Here is a 26,997-nt window from a genome sequence, read left to right as displayed (position 1 = left end):
GCTGGGGAAGGAGCAGAGGGAGCGCTCCCCTGAGCACATCTGTGCCATGGCAGAGGACACCCAGGCTCACATCTCAGCTCTGTCTGCCTGAGGTTTCACCCCTCACTGTGCACTTCCCCACTGCTCTGCCCTCATTATTGTTCCATGCTAAAGCAGACACTCAGTTGTTCCTTTGGCTGGAGGTGGTGAGAGAGAGCCCAGCTCCCTGTGGCCCCCTTGGCTGGGGCTGTGCATGCCTGTCCCTGCCCCAGTGAAGTGCTCAGTGCCTTGCTAAGAGAGCTTGAGAGAGCCCAGCCTCGGGTCTCTCACACCCAGCAGGCATGAGAGAGCACCATGGCCTGCCAGGATGCTGATGGCGTGGCAGGGGGCTGGAAGGGGGGCCTGGCTGCATGCTCCACACACAGCTAGCCAGGGAAATGGGGACTCACAGGGCTGGGGACATCGGTGCTGTTCAGCCCCTGTGTTCCTGCATCCAAGTGCTTTGGTTTGGAGAAGGTCCCTGGGGAGTGTAATAAGCTGATGGTCCCAGGACTGAGGCAGGGATGGATCCCAAACCTTTATGGCTTTGCCTGGAGCCGTCATGGCCATCATGGGTTTTCCTGCTCAAAGTGGGGAGCCCTGCCCTGCCCCAAAAGAAAGCCCAAAAGAGCCTCCAAGTCCTCATGAGTGCCAAGAAGTGTTTGTGTCCATTTCAGGTCCCCTTGCAGAAGCTGTGCAATCATAATTAGCTGAAATGTTTCTCCATTAGCATATTTTTCCTCTTCTCCCACCACATCAGCCCTCATGAAACAGTCACTTATTCTCCCCTTGCCCTTGTGTCGAGATGTACCAGGCTGCGGGCAGGAGCTGCTGCCCTCCCCAGCCTGGCTCAATAGCACGGCTTGTTCTCCGTGCAGGGGGTGACAATCCAGTGGCAGCTGATGTAAATCCCAGGAACACCGCTGAGAGCAGCCCCAGTGGCCACCCCTGAGAAGGTCTGGCCACTGAAACACAATAATGTTCATGTGCCAGGCCAGGAGGCTGGAAGATCCCAGCAGCCCGTGCTGTGATGGTGAATTATCACTCCCTCAGAGACACTTTTTAATAGATTCCTTTCTTACTCCACAGCCAGTGCAGAAGCTTGGTTGTGCCCCGCAGCGTGGCCAAGGAGAATGCAAGGTAGGGAAAGAGATGTCTCTGAGCTTGGCTGAAGGTATGGAGGCATGGGAGACATATTCCCACTCAAGACCAGACCTTTTGTCTGTTTTGGGATAAAAAGTGCAGCCAATGCCACCTGTGTGTTACAGAGTAGGCAGGAAACCTCTGCCCTGTCAGACCAACCCTTTTTGCCACTCAGCTGGGTGTCAGGTGTTGGTTGGTTTTGGACACACGTTCCTGGGGAGATGGGGCTGAGACAGTTCTCATATTTTTATTACAGGCTGGCAGGATGCAGCATCTCCTGAAGATGCTCTGGCTCTTCTCCAATGGTTCAGCCTAGCGGTTGCTTCTGATGCAAAGGGAGTCCCTTCTGACTCACTTCCAGATAGAAAACTCCCTCTGATGTGAGCAGGCACTTGACTGATAAATCTTGCCATGGGAGGTCACAACAGGGCCGGGAGACACACAGAAGGCATGTGCCAAGAGGACAGCCGCCATCCTGCGTGGCACTGGCCATCCTGGCCATGGCTTTCTCCCTGTCCTTGGACCTGCAAGCTGCTGGGTGATGGACCAGTCCCAGCGCTGTTTAACCGCACAACGTTTGCAAGCCCTGAGTAAAGGCTCCCGCTGGGGCTGGGCATCTTTCAGGTCTAATCTGCTCCCTGGTGCTCACACCCAGCCCTTGAGGAGCACGGATCAGCACCCCCACCGCCGGCCGGGAGCTCCCCGGCTCCCCCACCGCGCTCTCCCCGCTGTGCCCCAGGGATGACGCTGACACCCGGGGCAAGGCCGGCGGGCAGCCACGGCCGGCGCACACCGATCTCCGGCGGCTCAGCCCGGGGGCGAAGCTCCGTGGGGCTCCCGCGGCCCCGCCGCAGCCCGGGCGGAGCGGCGCGACGGCGGAGGGATTGTGAGGGACGGCGAAGGCACCGTGAGGGCCAGCGGGTCAGCGCCGCTCCCCGCGGGGAGGGCCCCGCGGCCGCCCCGCCCGGCCCGGCCCGGCCCCGCGCTGAGTGGGCCCCGCGGCGCGGCGCGGAGCGGCGGGCGGGACGCCACGGGGCGGGGCGGGACGCGGCGGCCGAGCCCGGCGAGACAGCGGCGGAAAGTGCCACGACTCCACACGGCCGCGGCGGCGAGGAGGGACCGCGACCCGGCACGGGTGGGTAGGGGCGGCGGCAGGGCAGCCCTTCCTTCCCCCGGCCCCTTCCCCGGCCAGCGCTTCCGCGATCCCCCGGCGCTGCCTGCGGGACCCCCCGGCCGGCGCTGCCCCGGCCTCGGCGCTCGGAGCGGGGCGGGAGCCCCGAGGCGCGGCGGCCCCGGCGCGGAGCCGTGTGGCGCGGGCAGCGGCGGCGGTCCCGGCGCGGGGTCCGGTCCGTGCGGCGGGGCCGGGCGGATGAATGGCCCTGAGCGCGGAATGGCGGCGTGTGCGGGCAGGGCGAGGTCCGGGCCCCGCGCTGCCCCCGGCCCCCAGCGCCGCCGTCCTGCCCCGGCGCCGGCCGGATGACAATTGCTAATCTGATTAACCCGCTGAAGGTCCCGGCGCTCGGGCCGCTGTCCCTTGTCCCTTTTCTTTCCTTAAATGAGCCCCCCCGACGAAACTCTGCTGGTACCCGGAGACCCCCGGCAGCGCGGAGCTTTTATTAGACAGAGGCATCGACCCCACAGGCGGAGACCCCCGGCCGCCGAGGGCTCTCTGCAGCCGGGACGCGAGCAGCCTTCCCGCCGGGCTGCCCGGTTCTCGCCCCGCCGGGGAAGCGGTCCAGCGGAAGAGCGTGTGCTGCACACGTGGCTGAGCGGGATGGAGAAGTGTCCGCGCCTGGAGTGCCAGCTCGCACCTTCGTCGAAGCCCTGCACCGGCGGGAAGTGGCTGGAAGGAGTCGAGGCTACCTTGGATGTGAGCCCCAGGGAGGAGCTGATGAGGACCGGCGGTGAAATGCCTCTTCGGGCCAGGGAGGGAAGAGAGAATTTCTAATATCTGCTGCAGAGTTTAGTCAATCTGCAGCTGTGTTGTGCTGCTGTTACACTCTTCTCCTATATGTACATGTATTTTCTGCCTGTTTTCTCACTCCTGGGCTGAGGAAGGGAGCTGGCAGCACTGCTGGCAGGCACAATCCAGCTGGCTGCTGCTGCCAGAGCTAATGGAGCACTAAGACACGTTCAATTAAGTCGAGCTATAACTGTTGATGATGGGCTGATCTGGAGTTGCTGTGTGGAGTAGCACATGCTGCTGGGAGGCTGGAAGTGCACAGTCACTTACACAGAAAATGTATTTAAACAGAGGCTGCTGGCAACGTGGGCAGGATCTGCTCACGGTGTGCAGGCTTTTCTCGTTTGTTTTTAATTTTTGTCTCTATTGCAACAGGGTGGAGAGAAAAACTCCAGGAGAGGTATCTGGTGATTGTTTTTTTATCTACTAGCAGTGCTGCTGCTGATCAGGCCTCCCAGTTCCCTCGTTCTTGCCCTTTCCCTCTTTTTTTTTAAGCTGCTGGGATATGTAGAGGAAGGGATGCTGCAGGAGCTTCACAGGCAGGCATTGCTGTGGGTTATGCAGAGCCCATCTGTGTGAACCCAGTTCTCTCTCTGGCCCTCTGGCCCCTCATCACCCCTGCTGCTTTGCTCTAAACTGAGATGCCACCTTAACACCATGGCAAAGTGGAAGCCTTGGGGTGCAAGGGGTCAATGTCCTATTTGCCAAGAGCATCTTTTCCTGTCTGCAGCACCTGTCGACAGCAGGAGGAGATAACATGTATTTTCCTTTGGCTGTGGGAAGAAATAAGATCTCTGTAGTTACTGCACAACCTGACTCTTCCATTGCTCCTGCCCACCTGTTGTGTGGCCTGGGTGATTTAAACGAGGGTATTGGAGGGCTGGGTCTTAAAGATGCTGAATTCCCATGGATTTCATGTATGGTCACAGAGGGGAGGACAGGCTGAGCAGGTGGCACAGTTCCAGCCTGGTTTTTGACACAGCTGTCAGTGACAAATGTGACCACAAGACACTGAGCACTGCCCTGGTGCTTTCATGTCACATGTCTGTGGGTTGGTTCATCCTGGAAATTGTTTAGGGCTGAAAAACCAGCAGGGCTGAGTGCTTTTCTGGTTCTGCTTCCTTAGGGCGAGTTGGACTTTGGCTCAGGTCAAACAGAGGTGGCTGCATGTGCAGGGAGGTGAATCTCTTGGGCTGTTATCTGGGATTTTGGGAAGCTTGATGGATAACAGGAAAAAGCCACAGGAGTGGAAGAGTCAGAGCACAGCATTTCAGCCAGCTCCTCTACATGAGGAGGCCAAGTGAACACCAAGTGAAGTTGTTCACCTTATTCCTGTTCTGATGTGGGGAAAGGCTTTACCTGCTGTTTTGGGGAAGGAGTTTGTGTGTGGAGATATTAGATGATTTCTGCTGTTTTGGCTGGGAGAGGAGTGGAGGATGCTCCAGAAACGTCAGGGAAGTAAATGTGCTCAGCGTTGGATGTGAACTTGATTTTTTGAGCATGGACTCTGATGACTGCTGGTGTCCACTCACTTCTTGGGCACACAGACCTCTCCTAGGCAGGTGGAAAAATGCCGTCATAGGAGTGATGCCCCGTGGAGGACCAGAAGCTACAGGAGGGAAGATCCTGAAGTCTTTGAGCCTCTCCAAAGCGTGGCTGTCAGGCTGAACATGTGAGACTACCTGTGGTACCCTATTTTGCCGTGTCCTGGCTAAGACTTTGTCCAGGTGGGAAGCATGGAGGGCTTTCCTGCCAAAGGGCACACTTGCTTGCAAGGGGGATGGTGTCCTGCTCTGCAAATCCAGGAGCAAACTTCCAGCCCTTGGAAGGGCAAAGGTGGCAAGGTCAGGAAATGTCAAAGCAGAGCTTCTCTCCTGGCTGCTAACACTGTGGCATAAATGCTTCTGGCATCTCTGCACCGGGAAGTTCCCGCAGGAAGACTTTTCCTTATCCCCCAAATGTCAGGGCCAGCCTGGCTTGATTGATTCAAGCCTGTGTGGCTGTCTGTGCCCCGTTGGAGAGATGGGCTCTTCCCTGAACAAGTTGCTGGGCTGGTTGTGCCAAGTCCCGACCACAGGAGGAACCCTACAGGTAGAACTCGCTCCTCCCTTGGAGCCGGCACTGCGGGGCACGAGCACTGGGACAGCACCAAGGTTTGCCATGGAAGTGCTGCTGCCAGGGATCACTTCCTGGCTGGCACCTCTCTCTCCTTCCTTTGAATCTTCTGCTGGCACATCTGTCCTCAGGAACAGCATGGGGTTCCCCTGGTCAAGCAGTGGGAGCTTGGATGGCGTCTCTGAGCATCTCAGCTGCTCTCAGGAGCTCTGGCAGCTGCCAGGGCTCTTTTGCAGGTCCACAGCTCCTCCCAGCTCTCAGCTGCTTTGTTCCTGTATTGCTTTTGGTCTGGAGGGGGTTGCTGGGGTGCTTTTGTTTCGCTAGGAAGGACTTTAGTGCTCATTTGCATCCTTATCTCAGCCTGGCTTTAAAGCAGGAGGCAAGGTACAGGCAGCTTTTACTGCAGGCCCATGGAGCTGGGTGAGGCTCTCTGCGAGGGACAGAGGGTATGGGGCTCTGGAAGGGCTTCTGGGGACAGTCCTGTGGGGTAAGGAGTGGGTAGGTACATGGCTCTGGTGCCATGATGCCACATCCAGCAGTGCCATCTCACACACCTCACCACCCCTGTCCTCTCATCCATCCTCCCTAGTGGAGATTAGGATTTCTTGCCCTATTCCCATCCTCTGTGGGCTCCATCCAGCTGCTTTGGAGGGTGGCAGTACCAGCTGCTGGGGTTGAAGTGCGTTTGTCAGCACTTGGGGATGCCCTTGCCCCAAGGTGGAGCAGTGGATTTTTATATAGATTTGAAACTGTGGTGCTGTGAGGTCAGGCAGAGCTTATTTTTTACAAATATGTTGGGGTTGCTGGGTGAGAAATGTAGGTCACCTTGTTCTGGCCCTAAAACAGCTCCTGGGTGCTTTGGTATAGCCCCAAACCCAGCACAAGATTGGGGGTGTGTGTTCTCCAGCCCTACTTTTTATTTACTGACAGGGAGAGGAATTCCAGTCTTTTCATACTGTGGGTTAGGAATTGCCTGTCTGTCCTGGTTAGGACGTCCCAAAGCAACGTCAGGAGGCAATGACTTGGCACCAGATGTGCTGGGATAGAATGGGCTGAGGCCATTTAAGTGCCAAATGGCCAGGGTAGATGTGAAATAGTAATAAGTGATGCCTGCAGTATCAGCTGGGATCTCCAGCAGTGCCCTGGGGTAGAAAATTGGCCCTGACAGGGCTGGCTGTTTCCAGCTGGCATGGAGAGCCCTCCTGCCTGCCAGCTTCTCTCTCTGCTGCTTTTACCTTGGAGAGGTGGGCAGGGAGAGCTGGGCTGCTGGTTAGAACATCCTTTCCCAGGCAGATTGGGTATCTCCAGTGGGAGATTGCAGCTCCTCCCAGTTTACACCCCCTGCTTGGGTGCTGGAGATGAGTTTTCACTGCATTGTCCCCACCTCGAGCAGTTTTGAGCTGCAGATTCAAGTTTGCTGCTCCAGCTCTTAGAAAGGAAGGGCCTCTGAGGTGTCTCCCTGCAAGCAGTGAGGTTTGAAAAGATGCTGATCTCCTTAGTTTTAGTCTTATTTTTGCCTCCTCCCCTTCCAGCCCATCCCTCCCTTCCTCCCTCCCTCCTCGACCCACACCCCCTTAAAGAGGAAATTCGATAATGTCAACAGCTAATCGTGGGGATGAGAGCTCCTGGTAGCTGAGGACTTCCTGCATTTTGCTCACTCTGTTTTGAGTAACAGTGATGGGGACCCACAGCCATGGCAACTCCTGGAAAATGTCCTTTCCCAGATTAACTGCCTGACACCAGCACCTGGGGGATTGTGAGCCACCTCAGAGCCACATGGAAGTGATGCCCTGGTGGATGAAACACGGGGATGGGCCACCAAAAATTGGCTTTGAAACCAGAATAGGTTCAAGTAGCCATTGAGAGGAGTGGAGATAGCAGCATCTTTCCCCAGGTGTGGCTAAACCCTGCTGGCCAGAGCTCAGAGCAGGCAGTGTGGTCTCTGCTGCTGCTCAGCAGGGAAAGGGAAGAGGGAAGGGCTGCTGCAAAGCTTTCTCCTCCCAAAGATGACACCTGGATATGCATCTGGGGGCAGTGAAAAAGCCAGGTGCTCCAGGGAAGGCCCAGATTTTGGCCAACCTGCTCCAAGCAGTCTGAAAGAGGGCTCTCTTACTGCTGCAGGTATGGCTTAGGGTCATACAAAACCACCCCAGTGGACATAGAATGAGGCTCGTGGCTGTCTGATTGCATCCCTGTTTTTATTTCCTTCTCTCTGGTTCTTCTGGAGATGAAATTTAGTCACTGAGGTACAACTGGACCTGGGCAGTGTAGAGCAGAGGAGCACAAACTCATGGGTGTGCAGGCAGGTCAGGCTGAGCCATGTGAATCTGGAGTGTTCCTCTTCCCAGTGGAAGGCACAGATGCCCATGTGAAGATCCTTCTCAGAAAAGCCATTGCATTTCTTTCCTCCCCTGCTGCCCCTAACTGTTGTCCTGGTGTCTTGCAGGCACAGAAGAGCAAGGCAGGATGGATGTGTACGACCCTCAGACGCTGGGTGTTATGGTCTTTGGAGGCTTCATGGTGATCTCAGCCATTGGGATCTTCCTGGTGTCCACCTTCTCCATGAAGGAGACATCTTACGAGGAAGCCTTGGCCAAGCAACGCAAGGAGCTTGAGAAGACCCAGCAGCAGAAATTAGAGAAAAAGAAGAAAGAGAAACCAGTTGAGAAAAAAGGAAAAGCGAAGAAAAAGGAAGAGAAACCAAATGGAAAGATCCCAGAGCAGCAGCTTAGTCAGGAAGTGACGGACCCTCCCAAGGAGGTGGTTCCTGAGCCTGCTGTGGTGCCCGAGCCTGTAACAGTTGAGACTCCAATCCCTGCGGTGCCAGTTGTCCCCCAGGAAAAGGAGAAACCTGTCCCATCACCTAAGGAGAAGAGGAAGAAGGAGAAGAAGGTGGCAAAGGTAGAGCCTGCTCCAAGCCCAGTGCTGGCTCCACCCCCTGTCAGCGTCCCCAAAAGTTCTCCCGTGCGGGAGGTGGCCCCCAAGGAGGTGCCTGTTGTGGCAGTGCCCCCAGTTGGTACTCAGCAAAGTGCTCCAGTCATCAGCTCTGTCACTGTCAAGAAAAGCGAGGCTCTCCCAGCCCAGGAGGACCAGAAGCATGATGGACCTGCCAAGAAGAAGGCTGCATCCAAGAAGAAGAGCGAGCCAGGTGAGGGCAGATTCCTCTGCCTGTATCCCTCTGGTCCAGCACATGGGTGTTGGAGAGTTACAGGTTCCTCTGGGCTTTGTGTTTTGGGCTCTGCAGATGGGAGTGAATGAGGGCTGCATGTCCCTGTCCTGGGAGAGGGACAGCTGCCAAGGTGCTGCACATCTGGGTGGAAAGCCAGGGTGAGGAGTTTTCCCCATAGAACCCTGACTGTTAAAAGTACAGAGGAGCTCTCCCACACTTGGTCACTGCTAGCATTTCCTCCTCCTTTGGTGGAGGTGAAGAAGCATTCTTCAAGCAGAGAGGACTGATGGAGTTTCAGACTGCAGGGGATTGATTGTAGAGTAATTAGAGGGAAGTGACTTTGTGTCTCTCACAGGAAAGGGAAAACTTACCCATCATAAGTCTTGCCTTACTTGATTGACTCAGAGATGGAAAAGATCAGGTGGTCCTGAGCTCTGCAGAGTACAAAAAAGGTGTAGGGAGGGGAAAATCAGCTCTCTTGTTGGATTCTTGCCTCTCATTGTACCAGTGGGAACAGTTTGGGATTTATTTTTGGTTAAGTGATAATTACAGGCACTAAAAACATGAGTGCTTTCAGACCGGTGGAAGGGTTCCCATGTGGACACATGGCAGAAATCTCTCACGTGTTCTCAAAGATGTCATGTGATTTCCTTCTTTCTTTACAAAAAAACCCAAACAACCCACCAAACTAAAAGACATCCCTTCTTGCTGCCCTTCTGCAGCACATCCAAACCTGCTGTGCAGCCTGGCAGTTCCCACACCCACATTTTGGAAGAGGGCCTGCTACTCAGCAGGGCGTTTGCAGCTGCTGGGTTTCAAAGATGGGTTAAACCCCTTGAATCTGCTCTTCTGAGGAAGGATTTTACTAAAGACCATCTCCACACAGTGATGGGGTTTGGAACGATTGGAGTGGCTGCTCCTGGAGGGTATTGCAGGGGTGGTGGGTTTAGGGAAACTGGAGGTGACTGGTTTGTTGTATGCACCCATGTGAAAAACACACAAATGCAAGCCCTAAATCCAAGCTGTAACAGCTGAGGGAACATGGCTGGGAGATGACCTTTTAGCATTTAAGTTGGGAGGTTTTTGGGTTCTCCAGACTTAGATTCCCTTGGGTATGAAGTGCCAGTCCTGCATGTCCTGAAAGTGAAGAGTGATGTGTTAGCTGCTCCTGTGGGATTTTGCAAAGGAAAGCTTTTGGTAGGATTTGTGCCATGAGACCAACTGCAGTTTGACCAACGTGTTTTCAGCAGCTGTGGTCTCTCCTCCTCAAATGCAAAAGAACAAATTATTCTGTGGCAGATAAAAATGGGTGTTCAGAGTGCTCAAGGACACATCCTCAGCACTGAAACAGATGGCAAACCTGACAGGAGTGGCTTGAGGTATTTTTCTCCTGCGACTCCACCTGGAGAGGGGCAGAATTCCGCTTGGTGTGTCCCTGCACGCTGCAGGGCTGAGCCAGGGGATGCCGTGTGCTGTCCTGCAGCCCTGCACTTGCCAGCATGAGTGAAGCATGAGCCAAGCCTCGGGCCCTGGTGGCACAAGAGGGTGTGCCCTGCTGGGAAGTGTCTGTGGCTGGGGACCAGACACGGCTGCTGCCAGGGCTCGGCGCTGCCATTCCAGATGGATCTACCAGAGATCACTTAGCAGTTGCTGCCACTGGCCAGACAGACTCCCCTTGGGGAAAACTAATTTATTCCTCATTAAAACAGATGAGAAACAGAGATTTTTTTAGAAGTGAAAACAATGCCTTACTCCCCCCAGCACTTATTCCCAGACTCAACTTCACTCCTTCCCTCCTGACTCCTCTACGTCCCATGCCTGAGTGGTGCAGGAGGATGGGGACTGTGGTCAGTCCACAGTCTGAGCCACTCTGCAAGCTCTTTCCTCCTCACACCTTCCCCCTGCTCCAGTGTAGGGCCTTCCATGGGCTGCAGTCCTTTGGGAGGAGCCTTGTCCAGCATGTCCATTCTCTAGAGGAGAATCTCTGACACCTGCAGCACCTCCTCCTCCTCCTCCTCCTTCTTTGAACCTTGCTGCTTGGGGCATCCAAAGCTTTGTATTCAGGAGACCCTGGTGTTAATGACTTCAGGGGCTCTGGAGCTACTGGACTCCAAACTGCTTTTCCTTCTGTGGTTTTCTAGGAAAAGGAGCCCACAGGGCCACAGATACATGCAGGAACCCCTAAACCACTGCCTTTGTGTATCGTGCACTAAGGTCCTACAACAGCATCACGCTCCCTGATGTTCCCTGGCCTTCCCAGGTTAGCAGGGGAAGAGTTGGAGTCATGTTGCTCCCTTAGCAAAGAGCTGGAACAAACTTGGCTGGTGAAAGGTGGGAGATGGCCTCGCTGTCACTGGCACCAGTGTGAAGGATGCATGGAGTGACATCCTTCAGCAAGGTTGTGTTTTGGTGTGGTCCAGCTTCTGATGCCCGACATGTCTGAGCCCCCTGGCACTGGCAAAGCACTCCCAGCTCCTGCTGAGAGTCTCTCCTTTTGGTAGAGGGTGATGGCAGGTGCTGGGACCAGTTGTTGAGCCAGGCTGAGGTGGCAGCTGACTCAAGGAGCACGTGTGTGGTGTCGTCTCCAACACTTTTCTCACTGTTCTCACTCAGAGAGGTACCAATTGTGACTCTGGAAATCTCAGTGGATGATGGCTTGAGATGGCAGCTGTGGGCTTGAAGCCAGCTGAGATGATACAGTATTTCTGCTGTTGTCCCCAGAAGTCCCAATCCCTCCTCTCTCCTCCCTAGCACCTACAGATTCGGATGGGGCCCTGTACCTGCCCTACAAGACACTGGTGTCCACAGTCAGCAGCATGGTGTTCAGTGAGGGGGAGGCCCAGCAGCTCATCGAGATCCTGACGGAGAAAGCAGGAATCATCCAGGACACCTGGCACACGGTAGGGCTCTACTGAGCCTCAGGAATGCAAGGGGAGGGGAAGCACCCCATTTTCAGGCAGGCTGGCCCTGAGGGTGTTTGGGAGAAGGGAGCTGAATTTTCCCCTGGAGCAGAGGGCAGGATGTTCCCTGTGTGTGTGGGATGGAGGGGATGGTTCTGAAGGTGGTGGTCCCCACTGATGTGCCACCCCATGCTGGCAGGCCACACAGAAAGGTGACCCAGTTGCTGTCCTGAAACGCCAGCTGGAGGAGAAGGAGAAGCAGCTCTCTGCTGAGCAGGAGGATGCAGCTGCTGCCAGGAACAAACTGCGGGAGCTGAGCAAGGTAAGCCCTGGGTGGCCCTCCTGGCATCCCCGCTGTGGCCTCTGCTCTTGGTGGCTCTCCATGTACCTCCCGCTCCCCGCATCTCAGCCCCCTGATGGGGCTCTTTGGACCCTTCACCTGTTGGCTGTTTTCTTCCCAAAAAGCAGAGGAGATCTCCCCCTGCCCTCCTCTGTTGGGGCTGCTCCAGTCTGGGGAGGTGCCAGCCCAAAGAACCGCAGGGTAGTGCCCGTTGGCAGCCATGGGAGAAGCAGGGGAAAACCCTTTCTGTGAGAGATTGCAGCTTTCTTCCCCTCTAGGGAGAAAAACAAATCCTTCCCCATTTCAGCTCCCCTGAGCTGAGATGGTGCCTTTGAAAGGAACCTGATCCTATTTACAGTGCCCTTCTCTGACTCAGCCCCCTGCCTCCACCTTTTTTTGGGTGTTGAAGGCAGTACAGATCCCTGCCACGCTGAACTTGTGGCTGTCACATCCATCTGCTTAATTCTTCTGCTTTGCCCCAAACGTTGTGTGATGTTATTTATCCTGGGGGAAGAAAATAAAATTCCAGGTGTCTTACTCCTTTCTCTTAGCTGGCCCAACATGGAACAACAGTGGCATCCAGTGGCCACAGAGCCCAAAACAAAATGCAGGAGGAAATGTAAGTGCTAAATGTACCTGGGAGTGGGGGCAGCAACGAAAGGGCTAAGCTTTGTAGTCTGCTGAGCTAGGAGGCCACATCCTCTTAAAATGGGGAGACCTGTGCTCTGAGGACTAACTGGGGGCCTCCTTTCCTGGAAGGAGCTGGCAGCTGAGCGGGGCAAGGCGGTGGCCGTGGAGGGCAAGCTGAAGGAGCAGCTGCTGGCCCGCGAGCGGGAGATCGTGGCCGTGCAGGCACGGATGCAGGCCAGCTACCAGGACCATGTCAGCGAGACCCAGCAGCTCCAGGGCAAGGTGAGCCCCAGGCTGTGCTCTGCACCTGCCTCCTTCCTCTGCCAGGTGGCTGCTGGTGGCACATGTGTGACATTCTGGAGAAGGCTGAGCCGTGCAAGGGGGCGAGAGCCTTGGGAAGGGGCAAGAGCCTGCAGTGCTCCTGGGCCATGATGCTGAATTTCCCCCCAAAACCCCTTTAAGGCCCCCAAAACAGCCCTTAAACTCCCCCAGATCCTTTCCCAAACCCCATCAGGTCCCCCCACACCCCTCTAAGAGCCACTTAATACCCCCTACACTCCATAAATACCCCCTGCCCCCCCCAATCCCTTTAAGCCCCCTCCAAACCTCTTTGGAGAATACACGTTGGAGCATCTTCATGGGATGTCACACCCCTGAGGGCTGTCAGCATCAGCACACACTCCCCTGCATTGCCAGTCCCTCCTGCTCACCTCCTGGGCTTTGACAGGGGCAGCAGAAGGGCTGGTGGTGGCATTAACCCCTGTTGGGCTCCTCTAGATCCGGACCCTGCAGGAACAGCTGGAGAACGGCCCCAACACGCAGCTGGCTCGCCTGCAGCAGGAGAACTCCATCCTGAGGGATGCCCTCAACCAGGCCACCAGCCAGATGGAAAGCAAGTAAGGCTGGGAGGAGGGGCAGAGCCTGGGGCTGCCCTCTGGCAGACCTTGGCTTGACCACCCCCTTTCCCAAAGGTACTTCTACAGACACCCCAACTAGCTGGAGGTGGAGGAGGGAATGAGGGTGGAAGAGCTTGCCAAATGGCTTTTGGGGGTGCACCATGAGGAACAAGGATGAAACCACACTTCTTGTCAAGTGAAAGGGCAGGGAATCCCTCTCTCCTTTGGGATCACCTCTGCTGCTGCCAGGTCCAACAGGCAGTGGAGGGGGGAGAGCCCATCAGAAGGTACTGTGGTGTTTTTCCCCCATAGGGGAGCTCATACTCTCAAACTTGAGAAGAAATGCAACCAGCTGATTGATGGGAGTGATGCTACAGAGAGAAGAACAAATAGGAGCTAGGTAGAAGAATTTCACACTCCTTTTTATAGACAGTCTGAAATGACTGGTGATTAACAGCAGGCAAATAATTACAGAGTGGACTCCAGCTGTAGTGCTTCCTCTTGTGTCTGGGAACACAGATCCATGTGTCCTCTACTTCATAAGAAAGGAATGTCTCCTGTGACTGAAACAGGGCTTTTAAAAAGTGATTTGTTGGCTCTTTCCACCCCCTCCCTGAAGGACCAGGAGTGTCCTAGAAACAGGCAAACAAAGTTCACCATTTCAAGTCCTGTATCAGGCCCACAGGAGGATGTGTTTTCCCCGACCAGTACCAGGGAGGCTTGGCTGGCCTGTGTGCTGAAATAACCCTGCTTCTGTTGCTGCAGGCAAAATGCTGAGCTGGCCAAGTTGAGGCAGGAGTGCAGCAAGCTGATGAAAGAGCTGTCTGAGAAGTCAGAGGTGCTGCAGCAAGAGGAGCAGCAGAGGAAGAGCTGGGAAATCAAAGCGACAGCCTCGGAGAAGCGAATCGAGCAGCTGCAGGTCAGGCAGGCACTGGCACACCCTGTCCCCTTGCAGGGCTGGGTGACTGAATGCATCCATGCACTTGCCCATGGAAGGGCTAGGAGGGCCATGGATGTCCATGGTTGGGAAGGAAGCTGCCTGACAGGCTTCCTAATTGCTCTCCACTCCCATTAGCTTGTCACGTTCCCTGTGGATGCATCAAAGCTTGTGTAGCATCACTGTCAGAGCCCAGGGAGCAGCATGCCCTGGTTGAGGCCATTCTTCTGCAGGTGCTCTCTCTCTCAAACTCAGATGGTTTTAAGCTTGTTGCTCTCTCTCTCTGGTGTAGGAGATGGAGCTTGTGGCTTTTTTGGTTGCCAGCAGGGAGTGGCTGGGTTTGGGGGTTTTACGGGTGTTGAAAGGGCACCTCCCAAGCAGAGCCTCTAAGCACACAGAGGTGTGTTGGTGCCTGGCAGGCAGGCTGTACTCACACAGGGAAGAGCATCTTCTTGGCATGTTGACAGTGCTCCTCCTGGGATCCTGCTGAATGTTGCTAAGCTGTGTGCTGGGAGCATTAATCTGGTGTAGCAGACTGGGTGAGGGGTGTCTCTGAATTGCTCTGGCCTCTTCATGAAGGGGCTGTGGTAGAAGAGACCTTTATCTGCACATGCCAAAATAGTTTTGTAGAGGAGTTCCTAGAGCAAGGGACCTTCCATATCCTTGCTTTTATTTTTTTGTATGCCTGAGGATGTGGCTTTCTGTTTGGTGCACTGCATTTTGCTCCTGCTGCTTTTGCAGGTGAGGAGCAAGGAGGGTGATGTGAGCTCACAGCTAGTGTGAAGGCAGGAGCTGCCTCTCTGACTCAAAGCAGGAGCTCCTAGACATACTTTTGGGAGAACTCCAGAGCTGTCAGCTCACTGCACACCTTAATGCTAATTAAATAAAACACACTAGTTGACTCTAAAGTCAGGGATGTGCTTAAGGTGCTGGGGAGAATGTGTTCCACAGAAACATCTGGAGCTCTGAGCTGAGGATATTGAGTCAAATCCTCAAAAACCAGAGCAGCTCTGCTTTCCTGGTGTTGCTGAAAGCATCCCTTGGACAGAGACAGGCCTGCTGGTTTACCTTTTCCTGTCTCCTCCACGCAGAGCAATTTTTCTCCCTCTGTAAGAGTGCCACTTTTACCTGTAGAGCTGCAACTCATCCTCCTCCCTCTTTGCCTTCCCCCTCAAAATGCTTGCTCTTGCAGCCTCTTCCTTGCTGCTTTCCATGATGGAAAATAAAAGGTATTCCCTGGCCCAAATTGCCCAGACAGTTTTTCCTCCTGTGGAAACGTGGTTGGGTGTCTGTGCTCTGCCAAGCGCCATGCCAGCACCTCTCCCTGCTGGGCTGGGGCGGATTGAACCGGGGCTCCAGGAGGTTTTTCAGAGCTCTCCAGAGGAGAGGTTGGCCATGGAATTGGCCCAGGACTGAGACATTTGGGTATTGTCTGCTTCCCAGTGTGAGGGCTGGCACGGGATAAAATGTGAGCACAACGCGGGGTGCTCCTTGCGCAGGGGGAGCGTGGCAGGAGGATGACTTTAGTCCCCCAAAACACAGCTTATAAATAAGAACATGTGACACATGAAGCTTTGCTTCAAACTGGCTGGGGTGTCTGTCACGCTCCAGGAAACCTTCTCTTCCTGCCCTGCAGGCTTACCAACGGGAGGCAGAGGTGATGCTGCAGAAGAGGCTGGATGAGGTCAGCGACGAGCTCCGCAAAACCCAGAGCAGCTACAAGAGCCTGTTGGCAGATGCAGAAAAGACCAAAGGGCAGCAGCAGAGCATTGCTGGTGAGGAACTGGGATCAGCATGGGGAGGGCTGTAGGGCTGACTGGAGACTTTGAGAGCTTGGAAGAACCACTTGGGGCAGGACAAATGGATCCAGGGATGAGTTAGGGTGCCTGGTGTTGGTGTGAGCAAGACATGGGCTGGTCTGTGGTTCTGTCCCTCTCCTGTGCTGGCCTGCATCCCTGCCTGCCCTTCCTGTGCCTCCTCAAAGCATCCTTGGCCAAGGAAGGCTTCTTTGGCTAAGATCCTGCGTGGGCAGAGCAGGGTGGGGAGTGTCCAGGTTTGTTTGCACCTGCCCTACTGTGTTTGTCACCCTTCCCTCCAACAGAGCTGCAGGCCAAGCTGCTGAGCTCCGAGGCAGAGGTTAAAAGTAAGCTGCTGGAGTTGGACAGTGTGAGAAGCAAACTGCAGGATGCCAGCTCAGAGAATGCAAAGCTTCTGGAGAGGATCAAGTCCATTGAAGCTCTGCTGGAGGCAGGCCAGATGCGGGAGGCAGAAAAAGACAGAGACCTGCAGGTTGTGTGCTTGTTTAATTGGGGTGGGAGGGGGGGAGTGGGTGACACTGCTTACACAATCCCTGAGTTGTCTTTGCTCTGGGACCCTCTCTGGGATGCCACAGAAAGGGCTGACCTGTGTCACATGTCTGGGGCAGGATATCAAAGTGCTTTCTCTCTTCCAGGCTGCCAATGAAGCAGAAATGAAGCAACTGCAGTCAAGGTGGGTCCAGGTGCATACCTTGCAGTGGCAACTCCAGCTTGCTGTCCAAGTGTCTCAGGCTTCCTTGAGCACTGAGCCTGTGGCTGAGGGCTTCCTGCCTTCCAGGCAGGCCTGGGGGTCTGTTTTCAATTAAAATATTAATTGGCTGTGATGCTGGCCCCATATGACAGCCAGTCCATTCTGAAGTAGGACTGAATTGCTGGCAGGCACATGGAGTCTGACCATTCCTGCAGAACAGGAGGTTCTGCTGGTGTTGGTGCTGGGTGTGGGATATCTCTGGTGCAAGTCCCTGCTCAAGGCTGGGCCAACCAGAGGAAGTTTTTTAAAGATGTTCCCAGGTATCTCCAGGGATGGAGATTCACCACCACTCTGGGTTCCTATTGCAGTGTTTGATAACCTCTTCCCCCAACCCCAGCACATAAAGGTTTCCTGGCATTTAACTGGAGTTTCCCATGTCATGAGTCCTGCCTGTTATTCCTTGTCCATGTGCTGGGCACTTCCAAGAAGGCCCAGGCTCTGCATGGGGGGAGGATTTCTCAGATGCTCCCATTGCCAGCAAGCATCCAGCATCCCTCTAAAGAAGGCAGCTGTTGAGTTGTCCTGAGACCCCAAGAGATGTGTGTAGTTCTTCTCAGGGACCTGAACCTTGGTTTGCTCAAACTGAGGGTCCCTTCAGGGCAGATGGGGGATCTGAGGGGGTGGAGGGAACCTGCAGCTTTCTGCTGTCTGGTTGGCAGCCCTGATTTAGGGTTTCTCAAGGCAGTGGGATGATACTTTCAAAAGGCAGAGCTGTGGGCTCTCTCAGCCTAATGAGCCACAGACAGGAGCAGCCCCAGTGGTGCAAGCCAGAACTCCTGGCCTTTGCATCAGGTTGCTTCTTCCTCTTCTTGTGTGTGTACAGCCAGCCAGTGATTGCTTTTTATTGCTGGTAAGGGGGTAGAAAACCAGATCCCACTCCAGTATTGCCATGGCTGTGGTTTTTAGTCCTGCTCCCTCTTCCTCCTGCTGTGTGTAGATCCCAGAGCAGACCAGGATAGGAAGGGCTGTGTCTCCGTCTCAGGAGCTTGCTGCCCGTGAGGGGGGTGACTGCTCAGGCTCACTCCTGCATCCTGCCCTTCCAGACTCCAGGAGAAGACAAACCAGCTCTCAGCCTTGGAAAGGGAAGCCACACAGCTGCGGGAGGCAGTGGAGCAGCAGAAGGTGAAAAACAACGTGAGTGAGTGACAGACAGCCCATCGTGGTCACCTACTGATGGCTCCGGGGTGTGACCAGAGGCTCTTCCAGCCCCTCAGAGCCCCGGAGGCATTGCCTCATCTGCCAGAGAACAGGAATACCCCTGGTGGGCTGCCTGAGGTGACAGGTCTGTCACTTGTTCTCTATGGAAGGTTTAGGACCTGGTAAGCCAGAGAGATCCTGCCTTGGTAGGGCCAAGGCAATCTCTGAGAAGGCTCCTTCACACCTTCCTGCTCCTCTGCTCCTTATCCCTCTATGCAAGGTGGTGTCACTTGTGTGGAGGCCACCTTGCATCCCTGCACTTGGCCTGTGTCTTCTGCAGGCATCCTGAACTTGCTTCTGGAACTCCAGTCCCCTCCAGGGCACTGCCAGAGCAATGGGGTGTGTGGAGCCACTGGAAAGACTGGGGAGAAAGAAATGCTTATGGACAGACTCCTGACCAAACCCTGAGCAGTGGCTTTGAAATCCCCTGCAGTGCCAGCAAGCAGCTTTGTGTGGCTTATTGCCCTCTGTGTGTTTTCTCCACAGGACCTTCGGGAAAAGAACTGGAAGGCAATGGAAGCGCTGACCACGGTGGAGAAGGCGTGTGAGGAAAAACTGCTCGCTGCTACCAAAGCAAAGGTGAGCCTGGCATTGCCCTGGTGTTGGAAGGGAAACATTCAGCTTCCCCAAGCCACCAGGGAGGCCTGCCCTGGGTTGCCTGCCTACTTAGGAAGAGTACTGGCCCAACTCTTCTGCAAGCTTCTCCAGAATTTTTCTTGAGGGCAGTGAATCCCTGATACTGGTCATGGTTGGGAAACCAGGGACATGGTTGAACTGGAAGTGATGCTTTTTTGGTTCTCAGCACCAGCAGTTTTCTGTGTTGGCTGGTTTCCCCAGCCCTGCAGGCACAGAAAAGCAGGACCAGTGTTGTCAGCCTGGCCAGCAGGTGCTCAAGAGCTCCATCCATTGCAGTTTGTCCCTCTTTCAGGAAGAGCTGGCCCAACAGCTGGACACGCTCCAGACGCGAACCAAGCAGACGCTGCTCTCCGCCCTCCCAGGAGTCACTGTGTCCTCACAGCAGGTGGGACAGGCTTCCTCAGCCCTCTCCAGAGCCTCTCCACACGGGAAGGAAAGAGGTCTAAGCTTCCTCCTTCTCTCTTGTTCTCTTTTTTCCGAGCTCAGGATTATGACACGTGGCTACAGGAGTTTAAGGAGAAGACCGTGGGTGTGCTAAAGCAGCAGATGATCACAACAGAGCCACCAGTAAGTGATAGCTGGAAAGTGGAGGGGTAAGGGTGTGCTGGAGGGTCACATGTTTCTTCTTTTCATCTCTCTCTCCTCCTTTTCCCTCTCCTTTTAGGATTCAGCTCTTAAATTAAAAGAGGCAGAGGAAGCGCAAAGCACTTTACAGGCAGAGTGTGAGCAGTACAGAACGATCCTCGCAGAGACTGTAAGTTCCTGCCCTTTGCACTGTGTTGGCTTCCCACTGGAAACCCCTCTGGAGAGGTCTCCTGTCAGCCCAGGCTGCCCATGAGCTCAGGGTGGGCATCCCTTGGTGTGTGGGGGGAGCTGCTGTGTGGAGGAGTATTTGTCAGGGAGACAGAGGAATAGGGTAAAGGTGAATTTCTAGAGCTCTTCTTCAGCCTGATTGTGTTGGAAACCTTGCTGGTGGTGATGGAATGAGACAGTGCAAGGGCTCTGATGGCTGGGCTGGTTGAGCCAGGGATTAGGAGCCCTCAGCCCCACCTGATTCTAATTGTGTCCCCTGTTGTTTGGCCCAAATCCTTGGAGAGGCTTTTGAGGCTTCCAGCTCTTTCACTGCTCAGCCTGCTGGGGGCTGCAGGAGGTTTGGGCTCAGCTGAGGCTTTGCCCACAGGAAGGGATGCTGCGAAACCTGCAGAAGAGTGTGGAGGAGGAGGAGCAGGTGTGGAAGGCAAAGCTTACAGCGTCTGAAGAGGAGCTCCAAAAGGTGTGTGTTGCTGACACAGCTGGGTTTGTGCTCCTGGAGCTGGACTTCCAGGAGAAGGGGATCTGTTGGCTATAAATTGGTTGGTGGCTCTCAGTGTTCCTGCCAGCTGTGAACACTGAGACACAGGAACTTTCTTTTCTCCCCAAATCTCCCCCACCTGTCACCAAGCCAGCTGACAAAAAGCCCACCTCATGTAGAATCTTCCCTCCTGAATGCAGAACTGAGATTGAGCTGTTTTCCATGGTCTGGCTGCTCCCCATGCATCACGTGGGGTTTTGGAGTTAACTGGGACTGCAGGGAGCTGGGGGAAGTTGTTGTACAAGAGATGTTTGATTTCTCAGCCCACTGCTGGCTCCTGCAGTGCCAGCACTGCTGAGGGCTGCTGTGGGATTGCACAGGGTGACGTGGCTGCTGCTGGTGTTCCTGATGGGAAGAACATCTGGTGCCTAGGGCAGCTCCCAGAGCAATCCTGCCTCTCGGTGGAGAGGAGGTGAATTCCTCCTTTCCAAACACTTCAGCATCTGCAGAGTCCTCTTCAAAAACCAGCCTGCGTTTAAGTGCTTTTTCTGGCAGCTTGGCCTCTCTTAATAATGAAGTCCATGCTGCCTCATTGGAAAATTGCTGCTTCCAGACCAAAAAGTGCTTTCAGCAGGAAGCTTGTGCTGAGTCTCATGATGGTTTCTCGGGTGTTGAAACCTGACTGCAGCCATCTGAAATGCTGCAGGCAACAGCTGTTGCCTTGCTCCACCATTTATGACCTGTGTGTGTTAGACTTGTCCTCCCTGGGAAGGAGAGCTCTTCCATGGAGCTACCCTTGGATGGGTACAGGATGAAGTGGGAAGGGTGGGAGTCAAAAAGCAGCCAGTTTTTGATTGAGCCAAAGGTGCTCAGTGTCCTTCTTTGATCCTTTCTGCTTCAGTCACACCTGCAGCTGAAATCCCTGGAAGGTGTGGTGGAGAAGTTGAAAGCAGATCTGCAGAGCACAGATCAGGTGAGGGTTTTTGGGAAAGGGAGGTCTCTGCACAGGTGCCAGAGAGACACATGCTGTGCTCAGGTTGAGTCAGGCCCCATCTCCTGACCTGCCTTGGGGAGGGCAGGCTTTAGCCATGGGATGTTTGGGATGTGTTGGACCTCACACAATCAAGCTCCTCCTGCTTTCCTGTCTGTTAATGCAGCTAAAGGAATACACCTCTCTTCTGGAAACACAACTGGAAAATCACTTGGAGACAGCCAGCTCCGAGCGCCAGAACTACACAAAAGAAGTTGAAGCTGTAAGTGTGGAGGCTGCTGCCTTCTTCAGCTTTTTCTAACCCTGACTCCCCACCCATGCAGGTTTTGAGGATTTGAAGAGTGCCCTGGGCATCTGGGAAGTGCCCCAGGGATCTGCAGCTTTGCAAAGAAAGAGGAAAAACAGATGGAGATGTTTGCTCCAGTCTGGGTTGCAGACTCCTAAAGCCAGGAATCATGGGCAAGGTGATGGGTCAGGGAGATCTCTGTGGAGGTGCTGTCTGCTGCTCCTGGGTGGCCTGTGTGGGTTTCTGTGGCTCAGGTGAGACAGACCTGTCCCACAGCTGTATTTGCTTGAGCAGGCATCAGCAGGCATGTCAGCATGTGATGACAACATGACCTCTTTGGGAAGATGTTGCATCATAAAAAAGCTTCCTTGGACCAAAGAGTTCCTAAACCAAGTGCATAAAAGGAGTTGGGTTTTTTTTCCTTTCTTTGGCAGTTGAGGCTGCTCTTGTCAGAATCCCAGGAGCAGCTGGAGGCAGCAAAGACTGAAACACAGAAGCAGAGCAAGGAGCTGGCCCTGGTAAGGAGGGACCCTGGGAATGCCTTGCTGTGTCCTTGGGACTGGCTTGCAAAGCAGCTGTGGGGCCAGCACGCTTCCAATGGGCTGAGGGAGGGCAGGAAGGCACAGCCACTGCATGGGTTAACCTGGTGCTGCTGGGGACCACACGTTCAGAGGTGATTGCTGGGACCCAGGAGGAGATTTTTATTTGCCTGTCTTTCCTCCTGTGATGGGGTGGAAAGGAAGAGCAGCAAGGCTTGTTCAAGCTGGCGTGTAGCAGAAAAAGCCAGCTGCCCCACCATTGGACCCTTGTCACCATAACACCACCCTGAGCCAGGGGTTTGGATCCATCCATCCATGCATCCATCCATCCATGCATCCATCCATCCATGCATCCATCCATCCATTCATCCATCCATCCATCTCTGAGCAGATGAAGTAGAATCATTTGTTCTGCACCCCTGCAGCTGCCCTGGTCAGATTCCATTGTCCTGCTCTGGCAGAAACTGAGGTGGTTTCCCAAGCATTCCAGCTGGTGTGCAGGCCAGAAAGCTGGCAGGCTTTATCTGTAGGCCCCTGTGGCTCGTGGGAAGGCTGTGGCACAGGGATGTGTCACAGGGATGTGTCACTGAGCCAGGCTTGCTGCTCATCCCTCCGGTCAGGAAGCAGCTGAGTGAGGCAAAGAGCCCTGTACAGGAGGGAGGAGTAGTGGGGTTACCATCTGAGCCAAGTGAGCCTGCACCTCTTGAGATTAGGGTGCTGAGGCCACTCCTGGGGAGGCTCTGACCCTTAATCATGTCCCATGTCCTGTGTCACCATCTCTCAGCGCATGGAGAACTGCACACAACTCTGCTCAGGGCTGTCTCAGCTGTGCTGTGTCCCATCCTGTGCTGGGGGACAGCCAGCCCAGCACCCCCCTGCTGGAATCCTGGATGCTGAGAATGCATTAACCATGTGTCCCTTCCCATAGCAGTTGGCTTTCACCAGGCTGTTCCCCTTGGGAGCCCTCTGGCAAGCTTTGGGGGATGCAGGCAGGACAGCACTGCCATGTGACAGCGCCCTGTGGGGTTCAGAGACTCCTCAGAGGAAGGGGACACCCCCTTGACAGAGCTGTGCTGGGATCCCTTCCCAGCCAGGGAGGATTAGGGTTACAGAGGCTCCATAAATCCTGCTCCAGCTGAGCTGAGGGCATTAGCAGCAGCTGTTCCCTTCCAGGCTGACACCTCTGACCAGTGGCAGTGCTCTGTCTTTCTCCTTTAATCTTGTTAACTGTGGAGCCTTCTCCCACTCCTGGGGGCCTGCCAGGCACATCTTTCTCTATGGGATGCCTCTCATCCCACATCCCAGCTGGTGCTGCCTGAGGATCAGGCAAAACTGGGCAGTGCTAAGCCAGGCCCCGGGCTTGCCATCAGCAATCTCCCTGCAGAGGGGGATGCTTGTACCTATTGCCCTTTGGAGCTGTGGGGAAAGCTTCTGTTTTCATTTCTTCTGTCCAGCCCAGCTCTCTTGGTGATGTGCCTGCTAGCTCATTTCTTGAATCTTTTTTAAATGCTATTTCTGGGTGTTTTCCCCTCTTCTCAACACAGTTGAAAACCCAGCTGGAGCAGAACGAAACGCTGGCGGAGAAGGAGCAAATGCTGCGGCAAAAGCTGGCACTGGAGCTGGAGGAGGTGGGTGTGGGCAAGGAGGATACCAGGGTGTGCAAAGCCTTCCTGGATTCTTGGCTGCTAATGAAGCCCAGAATTAAATGGAAGAATTATTCTGAAGGCTTTTCCCCATCACTGTCCACGCCTCAGACATCACTGTGAGACGTTCCCTCCCACTTCTTACAGCAGCTGTGCTAAAGCCATGTGGCATCACTGGCCCCTCAAATTCAGCTCTCCCAACCCCCCCCATGTCTTGTGCCAGCTTTTTCCTTGGAGGGTTATGGGCTTGAGCTGGGTTTCCTGCTGCTCCAAGTGAGAAATGCCATCTCCCCGGTGGAAGCAATGCCTTGTTGTCTGCAGCACCCAACTCCTCAGCAGGACACACCCAGCAGGCACTCGGGGTGGCTGGAGCAGGATGTGTGGGAGATGCTGGCTTCTGTGCTCACTGAGTGTGTCCCTTTCCAGGCCCAGAGCTTGGCACGCAGCTTGCAAGCAGAGCTGGAAAAGCTGAGACTGGCTGAACATGCAGCAGCTTCAGACAAGGAGGAGGTTCAGAATCTCAAGGTGAGTTGGCCGTGCCATGACAGCAGAAGTCACATGTGAGCAGGACTGTGGGCATGATTTATCATTTCTGAGGACTGGGGAGTGAGGCCCATCCCATGGTTACCCTGCAGGAGAGGGCTGAGAGCTCCAGTGTGGCAGAAGGACAGCAGGGCCACAGCCACTGCATCCCTGCAGGCTGAGATCAGTGGGATGCCCTGAGCAAACACTCACAGGCTGGGCTTTTCACAGACTGGGGAACCATCCAGTCCTAGCCCACAGCATCTCCAGGGAGCCAGAGAGAGCTCTGGGAGTGCCTGTTCTCCCTGTTGAGGTGGGAACTGGGTGTTCCCTGGCCTGTGGTCACTGAGACAGCTTGATACAGACCCGAGGTGGCCTGAGGTGTTCTGAAGGGGGAAAAGTCACCAGGTGGCAAAGGGAGGCTCAGGCAGGTGCCTTCTTTTGACTGCCATGTAGGAAAGACTTGAAAAAGAGAAAAAATTAACAAAGGACCTGGGCCAGGCAGCAACCAAACTACAGGAGCTACTGAAGGTTTCCCAGGACCAACTGGCCAAAGAGAGAGAAATGGTGAAGAAGTTGAAAGAACAGCTTCAGGAAATGGTACTGGTGGTGGCCATGTCCCTCCCTTTGGGCAGTGTGCAGCAGGCAGGGGTTTAAGAGTGGAGGCAAGGTGGTCCTTGCTGCCAGAAACCATTTGGGTGGCTTTTGGGAAAGGCTGAGACCACACGAGATGGTGGTCAAGGTCTGCCCTGCCCCACAGGCAGGACCTGGCCCAGCTGTGAAATGCTTTGGGCCTTGAGCTGCCATGAGAATAAGGGTGAGGCCAGCTGAGTAACCCACTTCTTTTTTTGTTCTCCAGGGGAAAGAGGACAGTTCAAAGGAAGGGACTTCAGTTTGATGAGTCTTCACCCTGGACCTTACAGTTAACTTACCAAAATGCCTTACACATTCCTAAAAATAAAAATTTATGCTAAATTTACTGTAGATAAAAGATACAAGCCATTAGTGACCCAAAACCTAGTTTTGAAACTTACAAGAAAACACAAAAAAAAAAATCCAAAAAACCAACCAGTAAACACTGCAGTTTGTAAGAAAATCTTCATACTGTTTTGTACAACTCTTCATTTCCTGGGGAGCTGCTGTGGCCACGCCGGGCACGCGCTGGGGCTTCACCCTCCTGTTCCAGCAGAACCCACAGTGTGTGAAAAGGGAACAGACTGTGCTTGTACATCAACCAGTGCAATTATAATTATATATTTTTTCCTTTTTATTTTCTTTTTTCCTTTTTTTTTTTTTTTTGAGTGAAAGGAGTGTGAAAGTAAGACCCACCATGGAAGGATGCCCTCTCGGCTGGGTGGCTCTTGGCACGTGCATTTCTGGGTGTCGATGCAATTAAAGTGACGTAGTGAAGAGAGCTTGTCCTTGCTTTATTTTTCTTGGAGGTTTGTTTGTGTTGGGTTTTTTTAAGTTTGCAAGCCAGGCAGGGCTTTGGGGTCACTGAAGAAGGGCTTTGCTTTGGCCAGGAGCTGTGTCACAGAAGCCATCCTCTGGTTTTTATTCACTGCAAGCTAAGGAGATAAACATCATTCCCACTGTGTTTTCCCACTGCTGGTCCAGGGCTGGCCTCTCTGTGTGGGTTTTGGCAAAGAGATTGACACTTTTACCATGGCAGTAGGGGCATGGTGGGGACAAGACCATTCCTCCTACTTGCTTTAAATTTTAGTGCTCCCCTGTAATCTGTCCCTGTGGGTGCTGTGTGGTGGTGGTGGTGGCCCTTGGTTACTGTCAGGCTCTCTAACCCTCTGCTCTCCCTTGTTGCTTTCCTTTTTATTTTTTTTTCCTTTTTTAAAAAAATTGTTCTTTTATTATTATTTTCTTTTCCTTTCTTTTTTATTTTCAAGCTGGTTTCTTGGGAAATGGCAGAGGCCACGTGACAGCTTGGTGCCTGTCTCCCCACAACAAAGCTGCTGAGCCCAGTGCTGACATCAGCAGGCTTTGAGAGAGGGGAGGAAAAAGGCCCCTCAGTCCCTCCAGTGCCTGCAAAGAGCCAAGGCCAGGAAGGAGGATGAGGGGCAGACCTGCTTCCATTTTGTTCCTGGGGAAGGCCAGTGTGTGACCAACCCCTGTACTGCACCCCTGAGACTCCACAGGACTGGAACATCCTGTCCCTCCCTCAGCACTGTGGCTTTTGGGGCTGTGATGAAAGGTGGGGGAGGGCTGTGTGTGACTCAGCTGGGACCAGGTAAGAAGAAAGGCCAAGAAAATGGGGAGCTGAGAGCCACCCCTGCCCCCTCCCTGTGTGTGTCCCCCCACTCCCTGTCCCAGCACAGGTGGCAGAGGGAGCTGCTCTCCCCATCCTAGAGGGACAAAGGAAGCAGACCTTTGCCCCACAGCCAGGGTTAGCCTGTGGCTTATCTTCCTGGACTTAGTGGCACATTAGAGGAATACACGAATCAAGGGCTACTGGTGACCTCAGCCTGTCAGCACTGTCACTTGCCCCAGCCCAGCATGCCTGACCTGTTGGATGGAAGCTCCCCCAAAGCAAAGGAATGCCTGCATTGTGTCAGGATCGAACAAGCCACAGGGAGGAGGGAGCTGTGGAGCATGGCAGGGTGGCTCTGACCCCCAGCAGCCAGGGGAGGAAGGGCCCCGCAGCTGCAGGTGCCGGGAAGTGACGCAGTTCCTTTGGTTTTGCAGTTTTTTTGCTTTTGCAACAATTCTTTCCTTTATTGTGAGCTGCTGTGCACAGACAGCAGCTACCCAGGCCTCCCACAGAAGCAGTGACAGAGCCAGCACAGCCAGTGCAGGAAGGGCAGGCGCTGCTCCAAGTGCACCACGGAGCAGGTTGGCTCCAGCAGGGCTCCAAAGGCTGCCCCAGAGCAGGTGCAGTGTCCCCAGCCCCAGGGCACACAATGCCCTGCTGGCTGTTTTAGGAACAGAGAGGAGGACTGTTCTTGTGGAGCAAAGCTGAAATAAAAGAACTCTTTTTGGGGAAAGACATTCATCGGACTTTTTTACACCTGGAATGGTACTGTTGCCATGTTTTAATTCCCTTGGCACCTAGATGGAAGGGGAAAGACATCATGAGAGGCCAGAGAAAGCCACACCTTGCCCAAGAGCACACGAAGTTGAGGACTGGCCAGCTCCTCTTTCCCCCCAGCTGGTGGGATTTTGCCATGTGCCCACCCAGAGTCACCTCCTTTCCTCCAGGAG

The 26,997-nt window shown here is 54.4% G+C and overlaps 1 protein-coding gene across 5 annotated transcripts; it reads left to right on the top strand.

The window, feature by feature from the left end:
- The first annotated feature begins 2,139 nt into the window (after positions 1–2,139).
- On the top strand, positions 2,140–25,198 carry RRBP1 (ribosome binding protein 1). Of its 5 annotated transcripts, none has more exons than XM_059840791.1 (23): positions 2,140–2,296; positions 7,686–8,387; positions 11,160–11,308; positions 11,508–11,630; positions 12,408–12,560; positions 13,056–13,174; positions 13,940–14,093; positions 15,748–15,886; positions 16,213–16,400; positions 16,564–16,601; positions 17,723–17,813; positions 18,363–18,455; positions 18,805–18,897; positions 18,999–19,079; positions 19,177–19,266; positions 19,693–19,785; positions 20,705–20,776; positions 20,961–21,056; positions 21,515–21,598; positions 23,164–23,247; positions 23,689–23,787; positions 24,241–24,384; positions 24,644–25,198. In XM_059840791.1, the coding sequence occupies exons 2-23, from the start codon at positions 7,706–7,708 to the stop codon at positions 24,680–24,682; spliced, it is 2,904 nt and encodes a 967-aa protein (XP_059696774.1). In that variant the 5' UTR covers positions 2,140–2,296; positions 7,686–7,705; the 3' UTR covers positions 24,683–25,198. The 5 variants fall into 5 exon arrangements, with proteins under 5 accessions (XP_059696774.1, XP_059696777.1, XP_059696778.1 ...); XM_059840793.1 differs by lacking the exon at positions 2,140–2,296 and adding an exon at positions 2,636–3,031; XM_059840794.1 differs by lacking the exon at positions 23,164–23,247.
- Positions 25,199–26,997: the final 1,799 nt, after the last annotated feature.

The sequence above is a fragment of the Haemorhous mexicanus genome, chromosome 3, assembly GCF_027477595.1.
Source record: "Haemorhous mexicanus isolate bHaeMex1 chromosome 3, bHaeMex1.pri, whole genome shotgun sequence".
Lineage (NCBI taxonomy): Eukaryota > Metazoa > Chordata > Aves > Passeriformes > Fringillidae > Haemorhous > Haemorhous mexicanus.
This window is presented reverse-complemented; position numbering and strand designations above follow the sequence as displayed.